The following is a 23,805-nucleotide window of genomic DNA, read 5'->3' as shown; positions in this document are numbered from 1 at the left end:
TATTCAATAGATTAAGCCTTGAGTAGACAAGATTGCTTGGTGAAAAGCTAAATATCTAAGTTGCTTGTAAACTCCTAGAGGAACTACTAATGTTGTTATTCAAATCTTCCTGAACCTTGTTAGCCTTGTAGCTCTCATTTGAAAAGGCTTTCTTCCGCTCTTCAATTTGATCAGCCTGTATTTTGTACTCTAGTTCTAGTTTTTGTTTTCCCTTGTGAACTGTTTTACCAGGTGGGTTATGAAACTCAGTTTGTTGATTGTGAGAGGATTCCAAGGGGACCTCGTCCTAATCACCATATTGAGTGATTGAACCCCTACTAAGTTGACCCTTATTAATTTCTTGAAAATGAGTTTGAGTTTTGTTTCCCTACCTCTTACTCTTCTGTCACCATTACCCATTAAATTAATAGTCGTGACCCTTAACCATTGGCCATATTGGGATTGACCAGCACCTCTTGTATTTATTCTGCCTCTTTCTAAAGCACAAACCTTGTCTACATGTTGAATTACCCCACACTTAAAACAAAATAAAAAAAAAAAATCTCTCATATTTGAAGTCAATCCAGCTTTGTTTGCCCTCTATTCTAATTAGTCTCCCACGAGGTAAAGACTTTGTAATATCCATATTTACCCTGATTCTTAGATATTTTCTCCAACCAATTGCTTCCCCATCCACATATATACTGCACATTCTCAACAAGAAGAGATATCTCGTACAAAACAGAAGAACAAAATAGAAAGAGATAGATTTGATCATTTATATTTCTACTAACGTGGATAACTTACTAAGCTTTAACTAAGAACCTCAGGTTTTTGTAGATTTATTTGAAAAACCATGTTTTCATGGTAACTCTTCTCTTTCTTGCAAGCAAGGTCTATTTAAACAGTTCTTCTATGCACAGTCATCTCATGTAGACGCTGTGCAGTCGGCTGACGTCAGCTAAAAAAAAAAAAAAAAGAGAAAGAGAAAGAGAAAGGGAAAGAACTGAATATGAATACGAAAACAGAGACTCTCACCTTCTGCTCCACAACATTTTTGACTTGCTAAATCTCACTTCTTCATTAACGACAACATATTATCTGGATATTTGGTTATAAATTCTTACTTTCCATCTTGAATTCTTATAAAACTCAAGTTGCATGCCCTTCCCCACTATCGCGTACGCCACATGCTATTGGAGACAATCAACCCTCACCCATTCTCACAACATCGCGCTATCAGATTTTGATTTAACAAAAGAATTTGTGAACAAAATTATGAAAATTCGAAGCAACTATATGTGGCTGTACTTAATGCAAATAATCAATGAAGATTCTACATTTACAAAAACCCATGTTTATATTTTGCTTCAAAATTCTCAGGAATCTAAATCAGGAAAAAGGTTCCAAATCAAGAGAGTAAACAACAAAAGATCTGGAACCAAAATAGGAATCAGTGGGTGAACATTACTTCCCATACGTTTCCTTGTCATCCTCTTCCTGACGTAATTCCTCCTTTGTTCTTCTCCCCACTGAGCTTCCTCCAGTCCCCTGACAAGAATCAATGGTAGAGACTGTTGGAATGGGCACTTGGATCTCCATGAGGTCTCAGGAAGCCCAAATCTGGAGACCCTTTTGAGGAAAGAGCGAAAACCCACCTTAGATGAAGAGAAGGGAAGGTCGAGGAGAACTCTGTGCAGAGAATTGGAGGTGAGAAGTCAGGATGAAGGGAAATGGAAGGACTTTGCATTTCAAAACACAGAGAGGAAGGAAGGGGCTTCGCTGGAGAGAAATATAGCTTCAGGGTCTTCGAAACACAGAGAGGAAGGAAGGAAGTGGCTTCGAGGGAGAGAAATTTCTTGAGAGTCTAAGAAAAACAGTGAGGACAGACGGAAGAGACAGCTGGGAAGAGAAACGGGGAAAGGGATCAAAAAACACACAGAGGTCTTCGGGGAAGGAGAAACACAGAAGATGCTTCGAAACTTGGAGAGAAGGAAGAAGGGCTGGGGGGAAATGGGGCAAACTCAATAAAATCAAAACGGCGTCGTTTTCAATTCCATGTCATCAGCCATTTGCAAGCCATTTACCTAAGGCGATTGTAAGTAGCATTTTTCCTATCTAAAAGTTCTGTCCCCACTGTGTGAAGATTGATTTCTCGGCTTCTACAGGCTCGAATCTTGAGCCGCATTCTGTTCGTGCATGGGATTTTGACTAATGTTTAAATTCCTTGAAGGTAAGCTTCAACAAAATGAAGAGATAATTTTGACGTCTGTTGCTGCGAGTTTCATGATTGTGATGCTTTCAGCAATCGGCTGGTTGGTTCTGAAGAGGAGAACCGATATTAATGATCACAGCCATGGGAATGATGCTAATTCGGACTTCTCCATACGTACAAATGTTGAGAAACATCAGAGGAACGTTGCCAAGGAAATTTTCTTAGCCAGAACTAGCCGCAGCGAAGATTTTTCCTTGGTAGGTGCCCAGGACGAGGGGCTGGTTTGGGAGTTGTGTGTAGAGTACTGATCAACGCTTTAAAAAGTTTCTCATGGGGAGCTCAGTTCTGCATGTCATGATATTGAAAGTATCGGAGCTCGGCTCCTACTATAGAAGCAATGGTCACCCACCAATAAACTGCGGACTTATGGCTCATAAATATAGGAAGCAAAGGTCACCCACCATAAAAACAACAAAGATAGGTGACATTCATGAAAAAACTCAGAATTTGCTAAAACGAACGACACATGGCTATTAGAATACTCTATCCAATGTCTCCCACATGCAGAAAGGCTATCACGCTGTGACAATGCAAAATAAACCAGAGGCTAAAGACGTCCTGGACCTAGTTTGCTGTAATTTGTACATTGGAGAAGTCAACCATTGATGGTTGACTTAAAGTGAAAGTCATCAGTTGTAGAGTAAATCAAACCTTCCTCTACAAGATTTTGAATAGCCAACCTGTCAATTACAACCAGGGAATTTAGAGTTAAGACATTTCTGTTTGAAAGCCTGAGAGAGAGAGAGAGAGAGAGAGAGAGACATGAGCTTATCCGCTGAAACTCTTAATTGATGGGCAATAACGTTACAGTGCACCCCCTTTTCATCTACACTGAATATGGGAACATAAAAAGGTGTCAGTAGAGCAGCCATAGAGAGAGAGTAATCAACAACAGAAATGCAGTCAAGTTCACACGTGTGCATAGACGCCCACATACAAACTTAAGGGGAACGGCATTATTGCCAACGGGAGGATTACACTATCATTATCAAAAAGGAAAAACATACAATTCCTTTCAGGATTATAAATACTTACTTGGATGAAGGCAGCTGCAAGAAATCTAAGACCATTTGTTCAATGCTCTTCTGTCCATCAACATTATGTTGACCAGAAAACTAATAACAATAAGTGTAGAGATCAATAAGCATACATCAATCAATAATTCACCAAAACTAAATTCTCAGTTAGATCTCTTACTTGGTTTGGTGGGGCAGCTTGGTACCCTTTCAAAGGTGTACTACTTGAATTTGCTATCTGTGGCTGTGTGGTAACACCACCTTGAGGTTTCTACGAGCGCGAATAGAAATAACATCAGAAAGCCAGAGCATATACATGGATAACATCCGTGTAGATGTTAATAATGTCACGTAAAGCTTAGACAAAATTCTTAGTATCTAGAGTCTTAGACCAATACCCGTAACCTGGTATTATAAATATGGACGTATATGCAATCAATGAAATGGCTTGCAATCTCATTAAAGTCACTGACAGGCCTGAAAACAACAACAAGTTCAATGTCAGAAAAGTAATAAAGAACCTTCTCACAATGAATGTTATATCACTTGACATGATTATATGATCAACTGAAAGACGATAGGAAAATAGGTCAAGAAGAAAAAAAGGGAGGGGGGGGGGGGGGGGGGGAGAGAGTTCCATTTTGGTCAGTGTAGCTTAACTAACTAAATCCAAAGGTAGGCCTTTTGCACATCCCCATTTTGTGGAACATATCCTTGCTCCTATGATGTAAATTGCAGGCCAACACATCTGGAGTTTCGCACGGCAAATGAATAACATCATAAAAGGCAGGTGTATAAGAAAGCAATCCTATTGACAGAAAAATATTCTTGGCAAAAATGCTCTACTATGATTTTTATTGTCATTCAGAAGTCAACAAGTCCTGAAAGATCCCCTGTAGCTATATAAACTTTCCTTTCCGATCGGTTGGTCTTCAATGAGGATTCCAACTTTTGAAAAAAACATATTTAGTACTCTACAAATCATGACTCTGGTCCTCATTATTTTGAGCATTGATGCTATTCTCCAGCATTTTGAATTTATTTCAATATCACTTTTTTAATATTAAATACCAACAAACAAGAATGAAGAGTATAAAACAAGAAAAATTCTATTCATAAGCCTCACACACCACTCTTTTTGTTATTTTTTTAATTTTTTTCTCTTACAAAATGTGGTATGTGGATGATGAGTAAAAGAATTCAATTATTTTAAAAAGAATAAAACCAAAAAAAAATTTAAAAAAATAAAAAATAAAAGAAAGTGTGGTGTGTGGGGCTTATGAATAGCAAAGCTCATAAAACGAACGCATTCGTTTTACTGGTGCTAGACTCTTAGACGCCTCGCATAGACCAATCACGATCCTAAATTGCACAGCAGTCACGTCCATAGGTGACATTCATCTTTATGCTATCGCGTGCAAAAGAAACCTTATTTGAAACTGTCCATGAAAAGGATTTGTATTGAAAGCTACCAGTAGACCACAAATTTGGCAATTACTTTTTCTGACAAATAACAAAGTTGGCAAGAAATGACTTGAGATAAAGTTATCGTTCCACAACACCATGTTGTCCAAAATATTAATGGGTCACGCAGGCATTACCAAGATGGTCAGTAACAAATCTTAGAAAACTGAACTTTGTGAAAAAATCTACTATTCAGGTCTGTTAACAAATTTCTTGTTTCAACAAGAATATGGTGCAAAGATAAGTCATGGTTTACCTATAGAAGACCAATATATTAAGATAAATGATAGTTGCAATCGTGAGTGCGCAAGCGCCGTGCAATCACTTTGAAAAAAGTGAATAAATACGAGATTCACATGAAAATAAGGGCAATGCTAGGGATCCCGTTCAAGCATCCCATTACAATTTTATTTTATTTTTAGTTTTTTTATTTTTTTAGTGATTAAAAAAATGTTGTTTAATAATCTTGTGAATTTTATTCTTTTAAAAAAATGATGTGGAAAAAAAACACTTTTAAATATTTTTTTCACATCATTTTTTTTAACACTTTTAAATATTTTTAAAAAAAGAATAAAATTCACAATATCACTAAACAACATTTTCTTAATCACTACAAAAAAACCTAAAAAAAGAAAAAATTGTAATGGGAAAAATGAATAGGATCCCCCAACAGGATCCCTATCATTTTCCATAAAAAGAAATTAATTTTTTAATAGTAGATCCCACTTTTTTCAAAACGACTGTACGGCACTTGCGCACTCTACAACTGTATATAGCATTACTCATACATTAATTGCCACTAGTCTTTAGTGATCAAACATATTGACAAATTTATCTATGTTGGAGTAGGGGACTCTAGGTGCTCACTCTTGTTCATGCCATCAGATTTTGTTCTCAAAATGGCAATACCATTAATATTAATGCTCCAAGTGTTAGTAAAGGTCAAGATAAATCAAATCATTCAGCCAGTTACAAACAAAATTTGGGCTTGTACTCTATCCAACAGCATATAGCCTATAACAAAAAAAATATAATGCATGGAGTTCAATTACCAAAAACATATGAAACAAACCCAATACAGTAATTTACAAGAGACCAACAAAGTTCCTTTTAAAATGGACAAAAGAACATTATAAATATGTAACTATAGAAGCTAAAACATATACAAAAGATTAACTTGAAACCACACCTTATAGAGAAAACATTTAAGCTCCGCTTTCCTAGAAAACCTTTCAAATGTCCATGCACCCGAACATACATTCCATCCCTGAGGTAAACGATAATCATTACAATTATATTACAGATAGTATATCACAGATCTTTTTAGAAGCAAAAATGCAATTCTTATGCATCTGGTTATGTAAAACTGACAATTGTTCCCGAATAATCTGAACCCTTATTGGGATCTTACAAAGCCCTACAAAACTCTGAGCTACAATGACTTTTTTAATTTTCATTTCTTTCCCCCAAACCTATCTACAACAAACTCTCTACAATATTGGTGAGGAGATAAATGAGATAAATGAATTTATTAACATAAGGGCGAAAATAGAACGAGGGAACTCTCTACAGACTTCCTTGATGAAACTAATGTTAGATTGATATCCACACCAAGAAATCAATAAATAGAAGTATATGGAGAAAAGAAGAGCTGTACTTAGTACTCCTATCAAAATGAGGAATGTGCATTTATAAAGAAATCTTACAAAATTCCCTCCACTTCATTTGAGTCTACAGATTCTTGAACCCTAAGCATAGACAATAACCCATCAACGTCATGGCATCAAAAACTCATATTGGCCAATATAAGAATTTGATAGGAAAATTATTAAAAGAAAGAAGAAAAAGATTTACCATTTGTTACACTCAACCCTTCCAGTCCCATCGTCAAGTATAAAAGTAACATCAGTAACTCTTCCAGTTCTGTTGCATACCATTCCAACTAGAGTAACCTGAACACAGTTCCAACTCAGAAAGGCCCAACATAAAAGAAAGTGTAAAGATATAGGCACATTCAAAGTCAAGTTTCTAGAAAACCCACATTGTTCACATCAACACCGTCAATAGTAAAATTAGATTTATCTTCGCTCGACAAGAAAGCCTCGTTTATCTGCTTCACAGTCAGTGGAAGTAAGGACTGGATATCGCGATTCTGCAAAAGGAAAAAAACTGAAAATCACATGACCCTGTTGGTTGATGTGAAGTCAGAGGAATACAACTTATCTCAGCTTCTCCCAGAAACAGTCCACTAGATTGCTACTAATGCGATATATATGGGAGAGTTTACACACACCTCTCGAAAGTAAAGAAGAGCATTCAAAAGGTTCGATTGTTAAAATAAGAGCATGTCCGCTTCGACTGCCAAGAGATGAACAAACCCACAATATTCACAAAAACTGAGCCAATTAAGAAGATTTGGTTAAGTTCAGCATTGCAATTACACAACAGTTAAACCATAACCACTTGCCAAAAAAGAAAAACCAAAATCTCTGTTTCGTCAATTAGAAGAATACTTTTGACCCCCCTTTTTTTTGGGAAAAGACGGCGGTATCCCAAATTTTATTGATAGCCCTCACTCATGGCGGAGGAAAACCGTGGTTACAACCAAGGACCAAGGGGTTACAAATATTCAAAAGATCAAAACCCAGGCCTAAAAAAACCTAGACACCAAGCCAACGACAAATACCTGGGGGTTACAGATTTCCAAACAAGAACAAAAAACCAAACCCAGGTATAAAAAAGGCCATGAACCAACCAAAACACTATACCACATACCCGGAATCCAGAATACCAGAATAATCCAACCAAAAAAATTCCATATAGACATTAAAACATGTGAGGCAAAACAAAACAGACCCAGTTAGAGAATCAAACAGTCCTAAGTAGATCAAATAGTAGGAAGACCTAGTCTTTCTATACGCAAAGAGCCCCTCAGGCGAGACGGAATATCCATAAAGACCCCCGGGGCACTTTTGACTCCCTGTACAGCTTATTAGATACAAATTACTTGAACGGGGCAGAAAAGGGCGATTCCAGGATTTACTTTCTTTAAATTAGTTTGGTTTTCCTCCGCCCACGCGGAAACCAGACAGACTTCGAATTGAAAGAAGCGGAACCACAAGAGCACGAGAGGGGGGGATACCTTGGAGGGAGAGAAAGAGGAATCAGGGGCCTGGGTGGCCTGAGAGGGCATGAATCCACCGCCGGAGAAGGCAGCGCTGCCGTCGAATTGGCTTCCATACATTGTCTTGAGAGTATGTGTTTGGAAGATCAAACCCTAAATGGGGGGGGTTTTAGGGGGTTTGAAATTTGGGATCCGATTAAGTTGTGATTTAATACGCAGGAAAAAAAAAAAAACATCGTGTTCCCGCCATAATATTTCCCGTATTTTATTTTCTCCCATTTAGAAAAAATAATAATAAAAAAATTACATTTTTAAGAAAGAGATATACTATATATCAATTATTATTTATTTTTACATTTTATAATTACATTTTATTTTAACATAAAATATATAGATGTTTTTTATGTGAGCTATGTGATGATAAATAATAACTGATGAAAAAAAATTTTTGAACAAAGAGAGAGCGTTAACTTTTAATCACGCACGCATGTATGATCAGCAATTGATCTTTTTGATCATCAGATTGGGTGGGATTTTATGGATCAATATACATGATTTTAAGATCGTTTAAAAACAGGTTTTCCTTTAATTGGATTTTGCAACCACAACCAAAAAATATTTATCAATGAAAATTGGATTTATAATGGAAGTAAGAAAATCAATATTTTCGTGCCTCGCGGCTCGTTCTCGATTCGAATTTTCTAGTATTCTTCTTCAAACCTTTTAACATAAAAAGATAGATGAATAAAATAAATCTCATAATATTTGTTAAGCATTTAGTACATTATGAGATATTTATACAAATTTTAATAAATATTGAGCATAAGTATTTCTCACATTTTAAGTCTATAAATTCAAGATATAAACTAGTCCCGTTTATTCTTATAATTGACATATATTTCATATTTTTTTTTAAATAATATTTACAGTTATTAAGTGCATAAATACCATGCTCTTTTTTAAAAAAATGAATAAATATGACGCTTGCATAACTACAACTGCCTCTAGCATTTTTCTTTTTTATTATTTTCAACTTATCCTAGATAGTTAAAGTGTTTCATTTTATCTCATCATTATAATTTTTTTTAAATTTTCACACAAAATATAATAAACAATTCAATTTTTTTAAATCTCAAAATAATAATAATATTCAAAAATATATTTTAATAATATTTTATATAATTTTACTTTCATCTAAAATTATCTCATCTCACTATTCAAACCACATTTAACATGTAGTGATTTAAGAAAAATCTCTGTTTTCACGACAATAAAAAAAAAAAAACACAAAACATTGCATGATCCGGTGCTTGATCTGCTACGAGGTTTCCGGGTGTAAAAGCACTGGTGATCTTGATTATAAAGCTCTACATTGTTAGGCCTAACATAAACCATCTCTTTCTTATTACAATTTTTTAAGATTTTTACATCAAATATAATAAATAATTTAATTTTTTTAATTATAAAATAAAAATAATTTTAATAAATAACATTTTAATAATATAACATTCAACTTTCAACCAAATGGGGTAGTGTTTTTTTTTTTCCAACAGTACTTCTCATTCCAAATCAATATCTATAGGATGGATCATTCATTGTCCGTCCAATAAAAACCCTTTTCAAGGTTAGTAATTTTGAACGCTGGTGTAAAGAAACAACATCGATATCAGGGGACGGCCTATTAGATAACGATGATCGAAGAGCTACCACTACGCCATGACCGAAAGTAGCGAATTTGTCAAATATAATCCAATCGCCAACATCAATGTCACGCTTCGGGCGGCCGAGAGACGGCTTAGATCGTCTTCGACTTCAGGTTTTTCTTGATGAACTTCCTCCAGAACCATATTATTGGCCGTGGCGAGTCAATCCTCGGCCTGGAAAGGCGTTTGCTGAGAGCAACCGGCGGAGGCCCCAGAGGACCAAGGGATGGCCGTACAATATGATCATCATCATCATCCAATGGTTGATCTTTGGGCTTTCCAGGCCTCAGTTCCCATTTAAAGGGAACATTTCCAGGGTTCCGGTGGTAGAAACTCGAAGACCGGCCACCAGACGAGCTTCTTGACAGAATTCTGTTTACAAAGCATTGATTTGCTTGTAGTACAGAATGCGTTATCTGTTCACCATTTTTGCAGCGCTCTGGGTCCATTGTTTATTTGTGCAGAAGAAAGAATTACTGTGTTGACTATATATAATCACGGTAGGGGCCGGAGTACGAGACGTATAGGAAAGGAAATACATCCATAATAGCCCTAGCTATCAGCTTGGATTTAGGATTAATGTTCTTTCCCAATCCCGCCATTATCTCTGATTGATACTCCCTTCCTATTTTGAGGACTGTCAGAGATACGTTCGTCTTCCTCTTTTCTAAGTTTTCCTTTTTAGCAAATGATCAGTCATGTCAATATATTGTTACAGAAACATATATACACATGAGATAATGCACAGGGATGTTTGCAAACCGTTCAAAATCGTCATTTGGAGCAAATGGAAATATGTTAGATTCACAGACAGAAAATTTCGGACCAATTATATACTTCAATATTCTCCAAAACAGCACATTCCTCTTAAGTCTAAACCAATATTCAATATACAAAATCTCTCTCTCTCTCTCCCTGTTATTTGCAAAGAGAGGACGCCAAGTCCCATTCTTTCGTCCTCTTCTCTTAGGTAACCCAGATCAGGAAGACTACACTTTCTCAGAAGTAAACTGGAAAACGGTGACATGGTAACACCAATGGACGTACGCATGTAGATGTTAGCCTTGAAAGGATTTAGGAAAATTACTTGAGGATTCCCGTTTTTGGAATGTCAAGGGGTCATGTGTATATATATATATATATAGAACACAAGTGATCGAATAGGTATTTTATATTTTCATTAACCATTTGAGATATATATATATATATATATATATATATAATATATTACAAAGCATAACGAAAGAGAAAAAATAATAAGCCAGGAGCCTAACACAATCAGATTCACATAAAATCAAACATGCCTTGCAATGGAACTTAGAATCGTGCTTATATTCCAAGGACTGCAACTTAGAGGCACTCGAAACGAGTCCCTTCCCGGACTCTGTAGCCTTGATGACTGCAATGAAGGGCCATTTGAAAAGGACAAAGACGAGGAGGATGAAGAACTTGATATTCGCGGTGACGTCATGAATTCACGGTCAGAGCTACAAAACTCAAACCTTTCAAATTTGTCCGAGCCAGTCGTGTAGTCATGACTCCGCCGAGACCCTGCCTTGACATCTTCTGATCTTTGTTTGTTTTTCTTGCTTTTGTTCCAAAATCTAATCCTTGGCCAGGTTTTTACCTTATTAGGCTGTACTTCGATGCGTGGCTTAGGTAGGCCTAAGCTCAGCACAGCCGGTGGAGGACTGAGCGGGGGAATTCCTTGATCATCCTTTGGTGGGTCTTTGGGTGTCCCGGGCTGCATTTCCCACTTAAAGGGAACTCCTTCAGTGCTCCGGTGGTAATAGATACGAGAAGAGTATCCCACAGAAGAATTCCCCGACAGGATTTTATGGTTGAATTCATCTCCTTGAAGTAAAGAATATCTTTTACCAGCACCCCTGCGACGCTGCTCACGATCCATTTTCAGGAGTGATAAAATGGTTTTGGCTGTTGGATTTTCTGGAAGTACTTGAAGCGATAGGTTTATGAATTTCTCTGCACTACACTTCTGCAAATTCGTGGCATGCAGCTGATAGTATATATAGACAGAATTCGATAGTCTGGATTCTAAGGTGAATGACGGGGTCTTAAGGGTGCATGATCCTTTTTATGATGACGATTGACGAGCTGATCATTTTGCATTAATTATTGTAGTTTCCTCTTCTTTTCTTCTCCTCTTTTTTTTTAAAAAAAAAATAATAATAATTTTTGTTCCATTCTTTCTTTGTGTGCTGTTGTTTTGTGTTGCTTTCTTCCGAGTGAATATAGAATTCTTTAATAGTAACTAACATGCAAACAGAGGAAAAAAGGAAGAACTATACCTTTGTTCTTAAGGTCACATTAAACAATTGGGTTAAATATTATTTGCGCTTCTTCTTCTGCATGTGCAATTACCAATTCCTCAAGACAAGTCTAATAAACTTTGCGTCCTGGTTACCTTTCTAATATTATTAGTTCTCTGCATGGAGGATATATAGTAGCTTGGTGTATATAAGGATGCATGGAGTTAATTAATTAGACACTTGTCACATTGTGAAAATGCCAGAATGTGAAATTAAATCAGGATTCGAACTCGAAAATTCTGTCTTGATATTGTTTGAAATCACCACTTATCAATTTAAAATGATGAAAATAGTTAGATTTATTTATTTGTATAATAACCTTCACATAGAAGTAGTCCCCCAACATTGCTAGGACTTGTAAACAAAGAACTACATATATATGACTGCATGTTGTTTATGCAAGTTTTTCCCATATTTGTTGGATAAAAAATAGTTTTTATTTTGAAGGCTCATTACTTCATTAGGGAGTGGGTAGATTCGTTGAATATACAGGAAAGGTCTACGAGTATTACACAGCCATATATTCAGTTGACTTTCGAGGTTTACTTCTACTTCTAAAAGTGATATCACAAAAACAAGTGGCCGGGGATGATTATATTGATTATAAGAATAATGCGTAGTAGTTAACCAAATCATAGAAAACAAAACTGACTTCCATTTTACGGCAAAGATTAAATAAAAGAATAGAACATGAAGCTGTTCCATAATTCTCACCAGCTTCAAGAAACAACCAATAGGCGATTTGGCATAAAAAGGTCCTCATGACCAAAAAAGATTACCCGTATCGCATGGATATATCACAGTACCTAATTTTAGCCAGAAGAAGATTTGTTAAACTGCGTCTATGCTTCCATAAATTTTTATTGAAAATTGTTACTAATTTACAGATACGTACGTTCGTTAACATATCAAACATACTTACTAATTGAAAGCTATTATATCAGCTTACACATAAAATATATATATATATATATATTAGTATTTTAATTTTAAATACGTAGTTCTTTTAACAGTTTTTCAGAGCATCTACGTAATTAATACAATACGACAAACGTGAAGATATGTTGTTTGTGTTTCTACTTGTTCTCAAACTCATGGGTGCAACCTTTTGCTTTTATATGGCCCTTTAGCTGTTTATAAGAACCATAAAAATTAAAATAGGTTATTACCTTATCCATCCAACGCAAAAAACCCCCTAAAGGCATTGTTTTGATGGAGCATTCTGTGGCTTTTTAAGAAAATTTCAATATTTAGACAACAACTATCAAAGAACATCGGCCTTTATCGTATTCACAAGGGGGGTGGTAAGGAGCAGTTCAAAGATTTATTTATTTCTTAAACCAGAGCTTATCCCTGTAGGTCCCATACGATGCGCACGGTAACAACGAGAGATTTCATTATATGTGCTTTTTGCAGCAGATTTGCATAATAAATAAAAACAAATGCAACGGAATTGCATTTGCAAAAAAAAAACACGAAAGCAAATAGCATGTACAGCATGACCATAATTTGATTATGGAGCTTGCAACTCGCAACTTTGTAAAAATACGATACTAAGCGAAAGTTACTTTCCATTACATAATAACATCGCAGATGAAAACTGCGGCTACTAGGTCTTACAAACCGAATGAACAATATAATGTGTATTCACCGGTTGGAAATAAATATACAAAATTACAGGATTGCAAGTTGCAATTCATCTCTGCATACAGCTCACTTTGATTCTCGATGCGGGCCAAAACTCTCCCGTGCTTGTTAATTTCTTACCCCCTGAACATCAAACAAGCAAGTCAGACTACTCGTAAAAAAAAAGCAAGTCAAACTAACGCCACTGCAAATGTGGCTGTTATTAACTTATTGTTGACAGCACATAGTTTACTTCTCATACAAGATGTATTCTATTACTAAGAAAGGATTTTAATTAAATAATAACTAACATAGAAGGGATGTAAATCATTATATAAGATTCATAGGGGTGTAAATCAGTCCAGTCAGGGGGTGATCCATCATTTTTTCCGGACCGGACCGAACCGAACATCCCTAAGGACCGGACCGATATGTTACTGGTCCGGTCCAATTTTATTTTTATTTTTTTAAAATAAAAAATTATTTAAAATACTAAATTAAAATTAAATGAATTATTAATATGGATTATGTAACTGCTGGGTTTGGATACACAAACCTTTTTATCTCATCTCACTTCATCATTACAACCTTTTCAAATTCTCATACAAAAATATAATAAACAATTCAACTTTTTCAAATCTCAAAATAAAAATAATACTAAAAAGTTATATCTAACAATATTTTATTCAACTACTATTCAAAACATCTCATCTCATCTCATCTAAACTGTCTATCCAAACACAACCTAACTCAATAAAAAATTATTTTATATGGTCAATGATAATAAATTTGATGAAAATTACATTCTTAACTTATATAATTACTATATAATTAGTTAATTGATATTATACATTAGTTAATTGATAGAATATTAATTTGTTAAAAACATATTTAAAATTTTATATTTTGAATGGTGATAGGTTAGATGAAATTATATAATTAATATTTTTTTTAAAAAAAAATTCGGTCAGTCTGGTCTGGTCTAGGGTGGGAAACCCTTGAACGGGGACCAGACCAAAAAGTCTCGGTCCTCTTTTTCAGGGACCAACCGACCGTTTTTGGTCTCGGGTCTGTCCAGTCGGTTTCTCTAGTCCAGACCGACCAACTTTCACCCCTATATAAGAAGCCTGCATCAGACACAAGCACACAGAGGGAGCGAAGAGAGTTGTGGGGGCAAAGTTGCATTCTTTCTCGAAAAACCTCCATTGTTGGGTACCCAGGTTGAGTGCATTAGCCACCCTTACAAAGCCATGCGATTTGCACACCTGGATTGCCTTGTATCATCTAATGAAATTAGCATTTAAATAGTCCAACATGTGGGATATTAGGAAAATCTATACTGCCAATATCTACAGGCTGGGATTGATCAACAACTTGTTGAACAGCCATCTCAGCTCCATCTTCATTATATTTGTAAACACTCCAGACCCACAAGGGTTAAATTAGCTAACTAATAGAACTCAGAGGTGAAAAGCCACTGATGCTAGTAGTTACCGTTGCTGTGAGAGCAGCACGGCAGGGAGCACACTTGACAAAATTACAAGAATACAGAACATAACTTAAAGATATATATATATATATTTTTTATAAGTACATAACTTAAAGATAATTAAAAAGCATAATTAATTATACCTCGAAAGCATATAGGTTAATGTCAAGATTAAAAAGAGATGACCACATAAAGAGATATCCTCTGGAATGTCTTTACAACCCAAACTCCGAGCCTCATATTTCAGGGTTGTGGTGGAATGTAGCAGGAAAGTTGAAACCAATCATTTAACATCTCAGTATTTTTTTCAATTCATACACTGTAGATATGTGGGCATGGCTTTCAAATGTCAAAGTCAAAATAAATGGAGAAAGCAATTGACATCTGATCATTTTAATTAGAACTTTCAAACAGAGACAAGAAGTTAACATCCCCCATGCAGCGATTTCATACTTCTTAACGTAGCATTATTTAGAAGGGAAATACTATAGACACAAAGGGATTACACAAAAGTAAACCCACAAACTGATGTAGCTTGATATGATACGTTAGATTGTGAAGTTACTTTTATTGTAAAGTAGATCTAACGGATCCCATGAAATCACATCAGTTTGTGAATTTGTTTTTGTGTAATTTCTTTGTGTATGTAGCACTTCTCTATTTAGAATGAACTTTTCTTTCATCTAAGCCTGATCCCATAAACTTCAAACAGAAACAACAAGCATTTAGTACAATGCAAGAAAATGTCAATATGTAACTAGATCAATTTAACAGATTCATTGCTGGAGTCCAAATGACAAGAATAAGAAATATCACAGAAAGAAATAATTATACCTCAACTGGTGATGAAATGATAGAATCCCTGTTAGAATTAATATGGCCATTTACTCTCCAGCATAGATATCTAAATATTTGATATGAACTTCATCAACAATGTAAGGGATGTTGGAAATACCTTGGCCTCTCAGACTTAGCAAGATGTTTAGACATTATCGAAGCCTGTGAACAAATTATTGTATTTCTATTAATCGTAACCCCCCAAAACAGAAAAAGAAAAGATATTTGAAATGCAAGCAGTTAGAAGAGCACATGGTTCTAGTTATATGAACTGGAAGGTAAGCATACATTGTTTGAAAAAGAAACATGTTTTGCCAACTCTAAATTACAAATTTAACTCCACTGGGAAGCCTCTTATAGTCACACTTTACTTCTTCATTTGGGAAGTAATAGAATACTTTAGGGATCATTGAACAACTTCTACAAAAGCTAATGCTTTACAGATTTAGATTCTGCACTAAATAACCCAAAAGGAGCAACAACAATACACCAAACCTGATCTTGCACTGTGTAAAGTATTCAGACTCTTACATTAAAAGCTTGCTTGTAAAACAAGAAGTATAAGGTGAACCGCATAAAGAATAATTTATGTGAAGCTATAAGATGAGGAAAGCAAGCAAGACTCTAGCACTCATTTGAATGGAGAGAATTTTCAAGGATGACCATACAAATAAGTAATGAACCATCAACTCAGTAACACATTGGTTTCACTTGGAAGGTGATCCACATCATTACAAAAATGCATTATGATAAGCATTAGAGGAGTATAGTACCTGCTCCTGTATTATGCTCCTAGCCTCAACAAGTTGAGCTTCAAGCTCAAGCTCCCTCTCAGTTGCTTCAGAAATAACTTCAGCACCTTTCTGTGCATCTTGCAATTGAACCATACGCTCCTTCAAATTTCAAAGCATAACCAATAAAACATGTGAACATCTTGTCGTACATAGTAACCACAAGATGATCTGTAACTGATAAAAAAAAGGAGGTACCTTTATGGAAGCCATCTTAGTTCGGAGGCTTTCCTCTATTTGATCTCTAGCCATGCGAAAGGGCAAGTCAAAGACATCCTGCTAGCATTCCTCTTAAATCTTACATATAGCACCATAGCCAACGCAAAAGAACACGCTTTAATCATTCAGAAAGTCATCATACCGTCCTCCCTCCCAATGGGGACTTTGAGGGGTCAGTTTCAACTCCTTCATTGACAGCCGTTGATTGTTTGGACAACCCATTAGGAGCATTAAAAAAGTCACGCATGTCCAACTGTGAGTAAATCATGCCTGGAGTAAGAACTCATTGCCAGACCACCAACACAAATGGAAGCTTCTCATATAGAGGTTGGTTTAGAAGGAAGGGGAAAACTTCTTTCTAAATAAATTACCATTTTAATTTTGTCAAATGGAATCATTTTGTTGTCAGAATAACGCTAAAGCATAGACAAATATATATTTGATGTAATAAATTTGTAAAGTACATTGTTACCATTTCTAGGGATATACCTGCATTGATCGTAATAATGCCCTTAAATCAGCATTCTCTGCCATCAACTCTTGATTCTTTGCCTCATATGCATCTACCTGCAATGAGTATGCAAGGTATAAGCTAACTAATTGTTGTAAAGAATATGAAAAAAGTCAATCAGGCAGCTTACGATTTTTTTATAGAAATCATTGTCGGCCTTTTTCCCATTCCATGTTCCACGCTGCCGCCCTTCTTTCTGCTTACACATTCACAAAATTCATGAGGTAGATAAAATTGAAATCAACCAATCATGTTATGACTATTAGCATTGGCCAGTAAATACCTGAAGCAAATTCATTATTTCCATGCCCGATCTAGATTCCTTCTTTTTTTCCATCAACACTTGGTTTAGCCTTTCCTGGAGACAAAACAAAATGATTCCCACATTACAAAATCTGCCATCTCAACCACTCGTGTAAACCTTCGATTTATCCCACTCCCAGATAGGGCTGAGCACCGACCACTTCGGAGTCAGAGGGCCCAACCTCCGACTCCGACTCCAACTCCGAGATGTACAGAATCCGCTCCGCCTCCGACTTGTCGGAGCGGACTCGGATTTTTGGACTTTTTTTTTTTGTCTTTTTTAACTTTATATTTGACCCACTTTTTAAATAAAATAAAATAAAATAAATTGTGGGCTTTCACATTTTAATTTTCTCAAAATTACAATTTAAACTTATTAAACTTTTGATTATAACAAAAAATACAACTAAATAAAACAAGTAACATACTAACATGCATTCAAAAATTAAAAATAAAAAGAAAGTCCTATTTTTACATGTACTCCCATCATCCATGATTCCATATCCACATCCAATTAATCACTACAATAAACAAAGGCACCGTATATGAAATAAAGATTAAAAAAAAAAGGCACCGTATAGTTACTATAGTATACTATTATAATTACTATGAATCTATTTTTAATTTTATATTATATATATATATATATGAAGATTCATAACAAATATATGATATATATATTATTATATATGAATATTAAAAAAAAAGCCACCATATACGAAATGAAGATTCAAAAAATAGTATTACTATTTTTTATATATAATATGGTATTACTATAATATACTATTAGTCTATTAGTATATCTTATAGTATAATTACTAATACTATAGTATCATACTATTAGTATGTTAGTGATATATTATATATTAAATCTCTAATCTCTTATACTTGAGATATATATTAATATATATAAATATTAGTAATACACTGATAGTATTAGTATATTAGTATTAGTATTAGTTATACTAATAGTTATATTAGTATTAGTGATATTAATACTATATATTATACTAATAGTGATATTAATACTATATATAGTTATAGTGATTAGTATAACTACATTAGTATTAGTTATAGTGATTTAGCATAACTATATTAGTATAAGTTATAGTGATTTAGTATAGGTATAATACTATAAGTTATAACTAGTCTATATTAGTATTAGTATAAATATTAGTATTAGTTATAGTGATTTAGTATAACTATATTAGTATAAGTTATAGTGATTTAGTATAACTATATAATATAAGTTATAGTGATTTAGTATAACTATATAATATATTAGTATAAGTTATAGTGATTTAGTAGGTATAACACTATAAGTTATAACTATAGTCTATATTAGTATTAGTATTAGTTATACTGATTAGCATAACTATATATTAGTATTTGCTATAGTGATTTTAATTTAGTATAACTATATAATACTATTAGTATAAATCACTATATTAGCTATATCACTAATAGTATTAGTATTATAATACTACTATATCACTATGGTTAATAGAATCATATAGTAATATAGTATTAGTAATTAATAATATAGTGATTTATATAGTAATTTATATATAGACTTAAAGTGGATTACTAATAGTATTAGTATTAGACCATAAATATAATTAATATACTAATGTATATTAATATTACTAATATATTTATCAAAAGGAATATGTTGAGAATTTATTAAGTCAAAAAATATAATTAATACAATATATTGTTATATAAAATTTATATGAATAATACTTTAGTTATTATACATTAGTATTATATGTTATTATAAATTTATAGATTAGTTTTTATCCATTAGTATATATAGTCATCTACTAAACCATTATTATTTATTAGTCAATGTAGTCTTTATATTATAGTATAAATATATTATTTAACTAGTATATTATTGAGTTTAACTAATTATATAAGATATAGTCGTATAAAATTTAAATGATTAATATATAGAAAAACACATATTTTTATAAAATATGTATAAAATCGGAGGCGGAGTGTCGGAGGCGGATAGGAGCGGAGCCGGAGTCAGTTCGTCAATGACTCCGACTCCGACTCCGATTTTCAATAGGGAAAAAACTCCGACTCCGACTCCAACTTGTCGAAGTCGGAGAGGAGTCGTATTCGGAGTCGGATTGTCAGATTTTTGCTCAGCCCTACGAGTCCAAGAAGTTAAAAAAAATAAAAAATAAAATAAAATAAACCATTTAGAAAATAGTCTACCTGCAGCTTGACATACTCTTTTTCCTTTTTCTTCATCTCATGTATTTGTTGAGTTCTTGCTTGCTTTTGGAACATCAGAATATGACACTGATACTTATCAGGATTCATTTGCTTTCAGCGAGTCATATCAAAACTACACCCTCTAAATCACAAAATATTAACCTGATTACCAATGACCATTCTCTGAAACTCATCTCGCTCCTGCTGTAGCTTTTCAATTTGAGCCTTAAAAGCTGCTGTAGCTTTAGCTTCCTAATCACGCAAGACAAACAAAAGATATCAACAGGATCAAACTAATTTAAAAATTTCACTCTGAATGCGAGGCTCCAACCGTTCGGGTAATGGTTGCTATCTCCCTATCTTTGGATTGCAACTGTGTCTCGAGCCTCTCAACTTTGGCCTCCAATCTTGATATGTCCGATAGTAAGCTACAACATGAAAAACAATAAGTTTGGAATTCCAGAATTCCAAGACTTACACAGTAATACGTATTTTAAAAAATAATAATAATTTTTTTAATTACATCAACCATGCCATTCTAAAATGCATTGTTTTCGGGATGCCACTACAAAATGAACCAAAAATCTGTGGGTTCCATCAAGCACACATGCGAAATTATTTTCCTAAAATTCATTACAAAAATTACAAAAATCTACAAGTTCTAATCCCAAAATATGCAAGTAGTGAGTAAACATGGCCAGTTACTTTTATATGCCAAATGAATGAATTGAACTTAAAGACATTAACTCCATTTAAAAAAAATCCCAGGGTACATCATTCACCATTTAATCGGAAATGATCAACTGAATTAGGATGAACAAAAATGCACCATTTAAGAATCACTGATCCACTGAACTCTAATTAATCAGACAAATCAAAACAATAAAATTGTTCAGAAATTGAGGTAAATTCAGTTACCGCTGTCTCTGCTCGTTAGCAGAGTCTCTAAATTCGACGTCCCGCTGCCTCTGCTGAAGCAACGAGTATATGCAATTGCAAGTCCTCGCAACGGAGACCTACAGAGCACCACAAACACAGATAAAAATAAAGAAACAATGTCATATAAAAATCCAAGCCAAACCAAACCGCGATCAACATCAAAACGCACCGGATCATTGGCGAACAAGTCGAGAGAAGCCGGAAATCCGTAAGTAACAAGCGTCTGGTTCAAGTACTTGGTGCAGTGCTCCAGATTCCCAACATCGGCAAATGCGTACTCTCTAAAGCACAAATCAAAACCCTAAACATCAAGGCATACTCGCAGCGGCGCACACACGCATAATGTGTACTCTCCGAAGTACGAGCACGACAACAAAAATCCTCGAGATCGGAATATGGAAGTGAATAACTGAACGTAAATGTATATAGAGCAAAATAAACCCTAAATTGAAGATAAGCTAACCCGATCGTGAAGGTGGAATGAGGGGACGGCTGCAAATAAGTGAGAAAGTGTTAAAGAGAAAATGAGAGAGAATTCAAAGCGCATTTTTAAGGTCGAGAACCGTACTCTGTTATCGAACTCCGCGTCAGTCGCCGGCATTGTTGAGACTTGACTCAGAGAGAGGAATGAGCGCGCGTCTACTGTACGAGTCTGAAGTCTCCCTCGGGTAGATCTGAGATTTGAGCGCTGGGGAAATTTAAAAATTGTAAAACAAATTGTTCCAAAAAAGTAAAAAGAAAAACTAAACTTGTTTGGACTTTAAAGAGTTGGTTTGAACGGTGAGGCGAGGTAAGATGCAATGGTATTAAAATTAAAAATTAAATAAAATATTATTTTTTAGAAATATTATTATTTTAAAATTTAAAAAAATTAAATTATTTATTATATTTTACGTAAAAATTTAATAAAATTATAAAGATGTAATGAAATAAGACTAAATCGTTTATGTGGGCCTTACACATTTCGGTTCGCATATATTTTTGTATCCACACGGCCAGATCTATTAGGTCTCGTTTGGTTATACAATTTAAATGAAATAAAATGAGATGAGATGTTTTATTGAAAATTGAATAACATATTATTATAATATAAAATTTTAATATTATTCTTATTTTGATATTTAAAACATTTGTATTATTTATATATTTTGTGTAAGAGTTTAGAAAAATTATAATAATTATATAAGATGAGATAGTTTGTAACCAAACCAACACTTAATATTTTTTAGAACTTGCTATGCTTTTGGAACCTTTGGAATTTTCGACCAATGGTGTCTACGTGGCACTTGTTAGTAACGACGCCGCAAGCTACCGACTAAGGCTGCGTTTGGATATTGAATTCAATTGAGCTGAGTTGAGTTCTTTATGAATAGTAGTGAGTTGAATAGTGGAATGAGTTATATGGGGGGCCATCTAAACTAAGTTTAAAGTGCGTTTGGATGTTAAGATGAATTTAGTACTTTTTATAAAAAATTGAAAATTATTGTAAGTTTCACATATAAAAATGTTTTAAATTGAAAAATATTGTGAGTCCCACGTGAAATAAGATCTTGTGAGTTTTGATTAATTCAGTAATTTAAGAGTTAGGTGTTTAGATGTTAAATTTAGTTTAAAATTAAACTGAAATCAGTTGATCTCAGCTTAGTTTTGAAACCAAACGCAACTTAAAGCATTTAAGAAGAAAAATGGTGGGGAGAGGTCTACTAAGGACCTCTTTGAAATTGCGGTAAGAATATTGAAAGGTATTAAATAATCTTAAAAGCTTTGTAACAGAAAAATTAGATTGTTTAGGTGTATATTTAAGATTGCAATGAGAAATATAGTTTGGCCCCATTTGGATTGAGAAACCATCTCAATTCAACTAATTTCATTTCATTTAACCATTACAATTTTCTCAAATTTTTACATAAAATACAATAAATAATTCAAAATTTTAAAATTTTAAAATAATAAAATAATAATAATATTAAAAAATAATATTTTATTCAATTTTAAACTTTTATTTAAAATAATCTCATCTCGTGTCATTATCCAAACGAGGGTTATCACTTTAAGGCTTATAATTTATAGCTTAAATAATGAGTTATACTATTAAAAAATTATTTACTATTTAATAATCATATGTTTAAAGTACTTTCAAACATGTTACATTTATTTGGAAATAAAATAAAAAAGTGATTTCTAAAATAGAAATGAGGATTATTTGATTTTTTTAAAGATTATGATCATATCCTTAAAATTTTGAAAGTTGTATGGATATTTTTACCAGTTGACAATCTTTTTAAAATTTGAACTACATTTCAGATTATCTAGAAAAGCACGTTAGAGGAAAAACATCAAAATGATATATATTTTTTTCAAAAATTCTTTTTGATTTATTTAAGATTAAAAAGTATTTTAATATGTATCACTCAGGCAACATAATTTTCCCGTTAAATAGCTTTTAAGGTTATTTTAAACACTTTTTAAAACTCACAATACAACCCTAAATAGACCATAGGTGTTGCATATTAAAACACTTTTAATCTTAAATTAACTAAAAGGTATGTTTGATTTATTCAAACGTGCTTTTTTGGATAATGCGGAACGTAATTCAAATTTTAAAAAGACCATCAATGGAAGAAAATACTCATACAACTTTTAGATAATTACAACTTTCAAACTTTCAATGATATGGTCATAATCTTTAAAAATTCAAATAATCGTAATTTCTACATCAAAAATCACTTTTTTTATTTGTTTCCGAATAAACGTAATATGTTTGAAAATATTTTAAACATATAATTACTAAATAGTAAAAATTTTGTAATAATATAACTCATTACTTAAGTTATAAGATGTAAGTTTTAAAACTATAAGTTATATTTATCACTATAGTCCCAAACATGCACAAAGAAATGCACCAGTTACTGCAATCAATTCTTTTTTTTTTAAACATTTAAAAAAAGGCTGAAAGGCCCATTTAAAAATAAT

At 33.6% G+C, this 23,805-nt stretch overlaps 3 protein-coding genes across 5 annotated transcripts; all 3 read right to left on the bottom strand.

The window, feature by feature from the left end:
* Positions 1 to 2,657: 2,657 nt before the first annotated feature.
* LOC121261033 (replication protein A 32 kDa subunit B) lies at positions 2,658 to 8,055 on the bottom strand. Of its 2 annotated transcripts, XM_041163168.1 has the most exons (10): positions 7,877 to 8,054; positions 6,776 to 6,886; positions 6,589 to 6,686; positions 6,441 to 6,482; positions 5,924 to 6,001; positions 3,669 to 3,747; positions 3,452 to 3,541; positions 3,290 to 3,369; positions 3,017 to 3,085; positions 2,658 to 2,934 (listed from the first exon to the last, which is right to left on the bottom strand). In XM_041163168.1, the coding sequence occupies exons 1-10, from the start codon at positions 7,976 to 7,978 to the stop codon at positions 2,850 to 2,852; spliced, it is 834 nt and encodes a 277-aa protein (XP_041019102.1). In that variant the 5' UTR covers positions 7,979 to 8,054; the 3' UTR covers positions 2,658 to 2,849. The 2 variants fall into 2 exon arrangements, with proteins under 2 accessions (XP_041019102.1, XP_041019103.1); XM_041163169.1 differs by lacking the exon at positions 6,441 to 6,482 and having other exon boundaries at positions 7,877 to 8,055.
* A 2,667-nt stretch (positions 8,056 to 10,722) lies between these two features.
* LOC121261032 lies at positions 10,723 to 11,870 on the bottom strand. The gene has a single exon (XM_041163167.1). It carries the CDS (start codon positions 11,468 to 11,470, stop codon positions 10,856 to 10,858), a length of 615 nt encoding a protein of 204 aa, XP_041019101.1. The 5' UTR covers positions 11,471 to 11,870; the 3' UTR covers positions 10,723 to 10,855.
* A 1,575-nt stretch (positions 11,871 to 13,445) lies between these two features.
* On the bottom strand, positions 13,446 to 21,551 carry LOC121261031 (afadin- and alpha-actinin-binding protein-like). Of its 2 annotated transcripts, XM_041163164.1 has the most exons (16): positions 21,401 to 21,550; positions 21,296 to 21,324; positions 21,002 to 21,113; positions 20,812 to 20,909; positions 20,225 to 20,321; positions 20,056 to 20,145; positions 19,894 to 19,956; positions 17,648 to 17,722; positions 17,495 to 17,560; positions 17,343 to 17,420; positions 16,996 to 17,106; positions 16,833 to 16,910; positions 16,617 to 16,736; positions 15,962 to 16,005; positions 15,841 to 15,868; positions 13,446 to 13,661 (listed from the first exon to the last, which is right to left on the bottom strand). In XM_041163164.1, exons 1-16 carry the CDS (start codon positions 21,431 to 21,433, stop codon positions 13,647 to 13,649), a joined length of 1,137 nt encoding a protein of 378 aa, XP_041019098.1. In that variant the 5' UTR covers positions 21,434 to 21,550; the 3' UTR covers positions 13,446 to 13,646. The 2 variants fall into 2 exon arrangements, with proteins under 2 accessions (XP_041019098.1, XP_041019099.1); XM_041163165.1 differs by lacking the exon at positions 15,841 to 15,868 and having other exon boundaries at positions 21,401 to 21,551.
* Positions 21,552 to 23,805: the final 2,254 nt, after the last annotated feature.

The sequence above is a fragment of the Juglans microcarpa x Juglans regia genome, chromosome 4D (genome assembly GCF_004785595.1).
Source record: "Juglans microcarpa x Juglans regia isolate MS1-56 chromosome 4D, Jm3101_v1.0, whole genome shotgun sequence".
Classification (NCBI taxonomy): domain Eukaryota; kingdom Viridiplantae; phylum Streptophyta; class Magnoliopsida; order Fagales; family Juglandaceae; genus Juglans; species Juglans microcarpa x Juglans regia.
The sequence above is the reverse complement of the archived record's forward strand: the minus strand, read 5'-3'. Positions and strand labels throughout refer to the sequence as shown.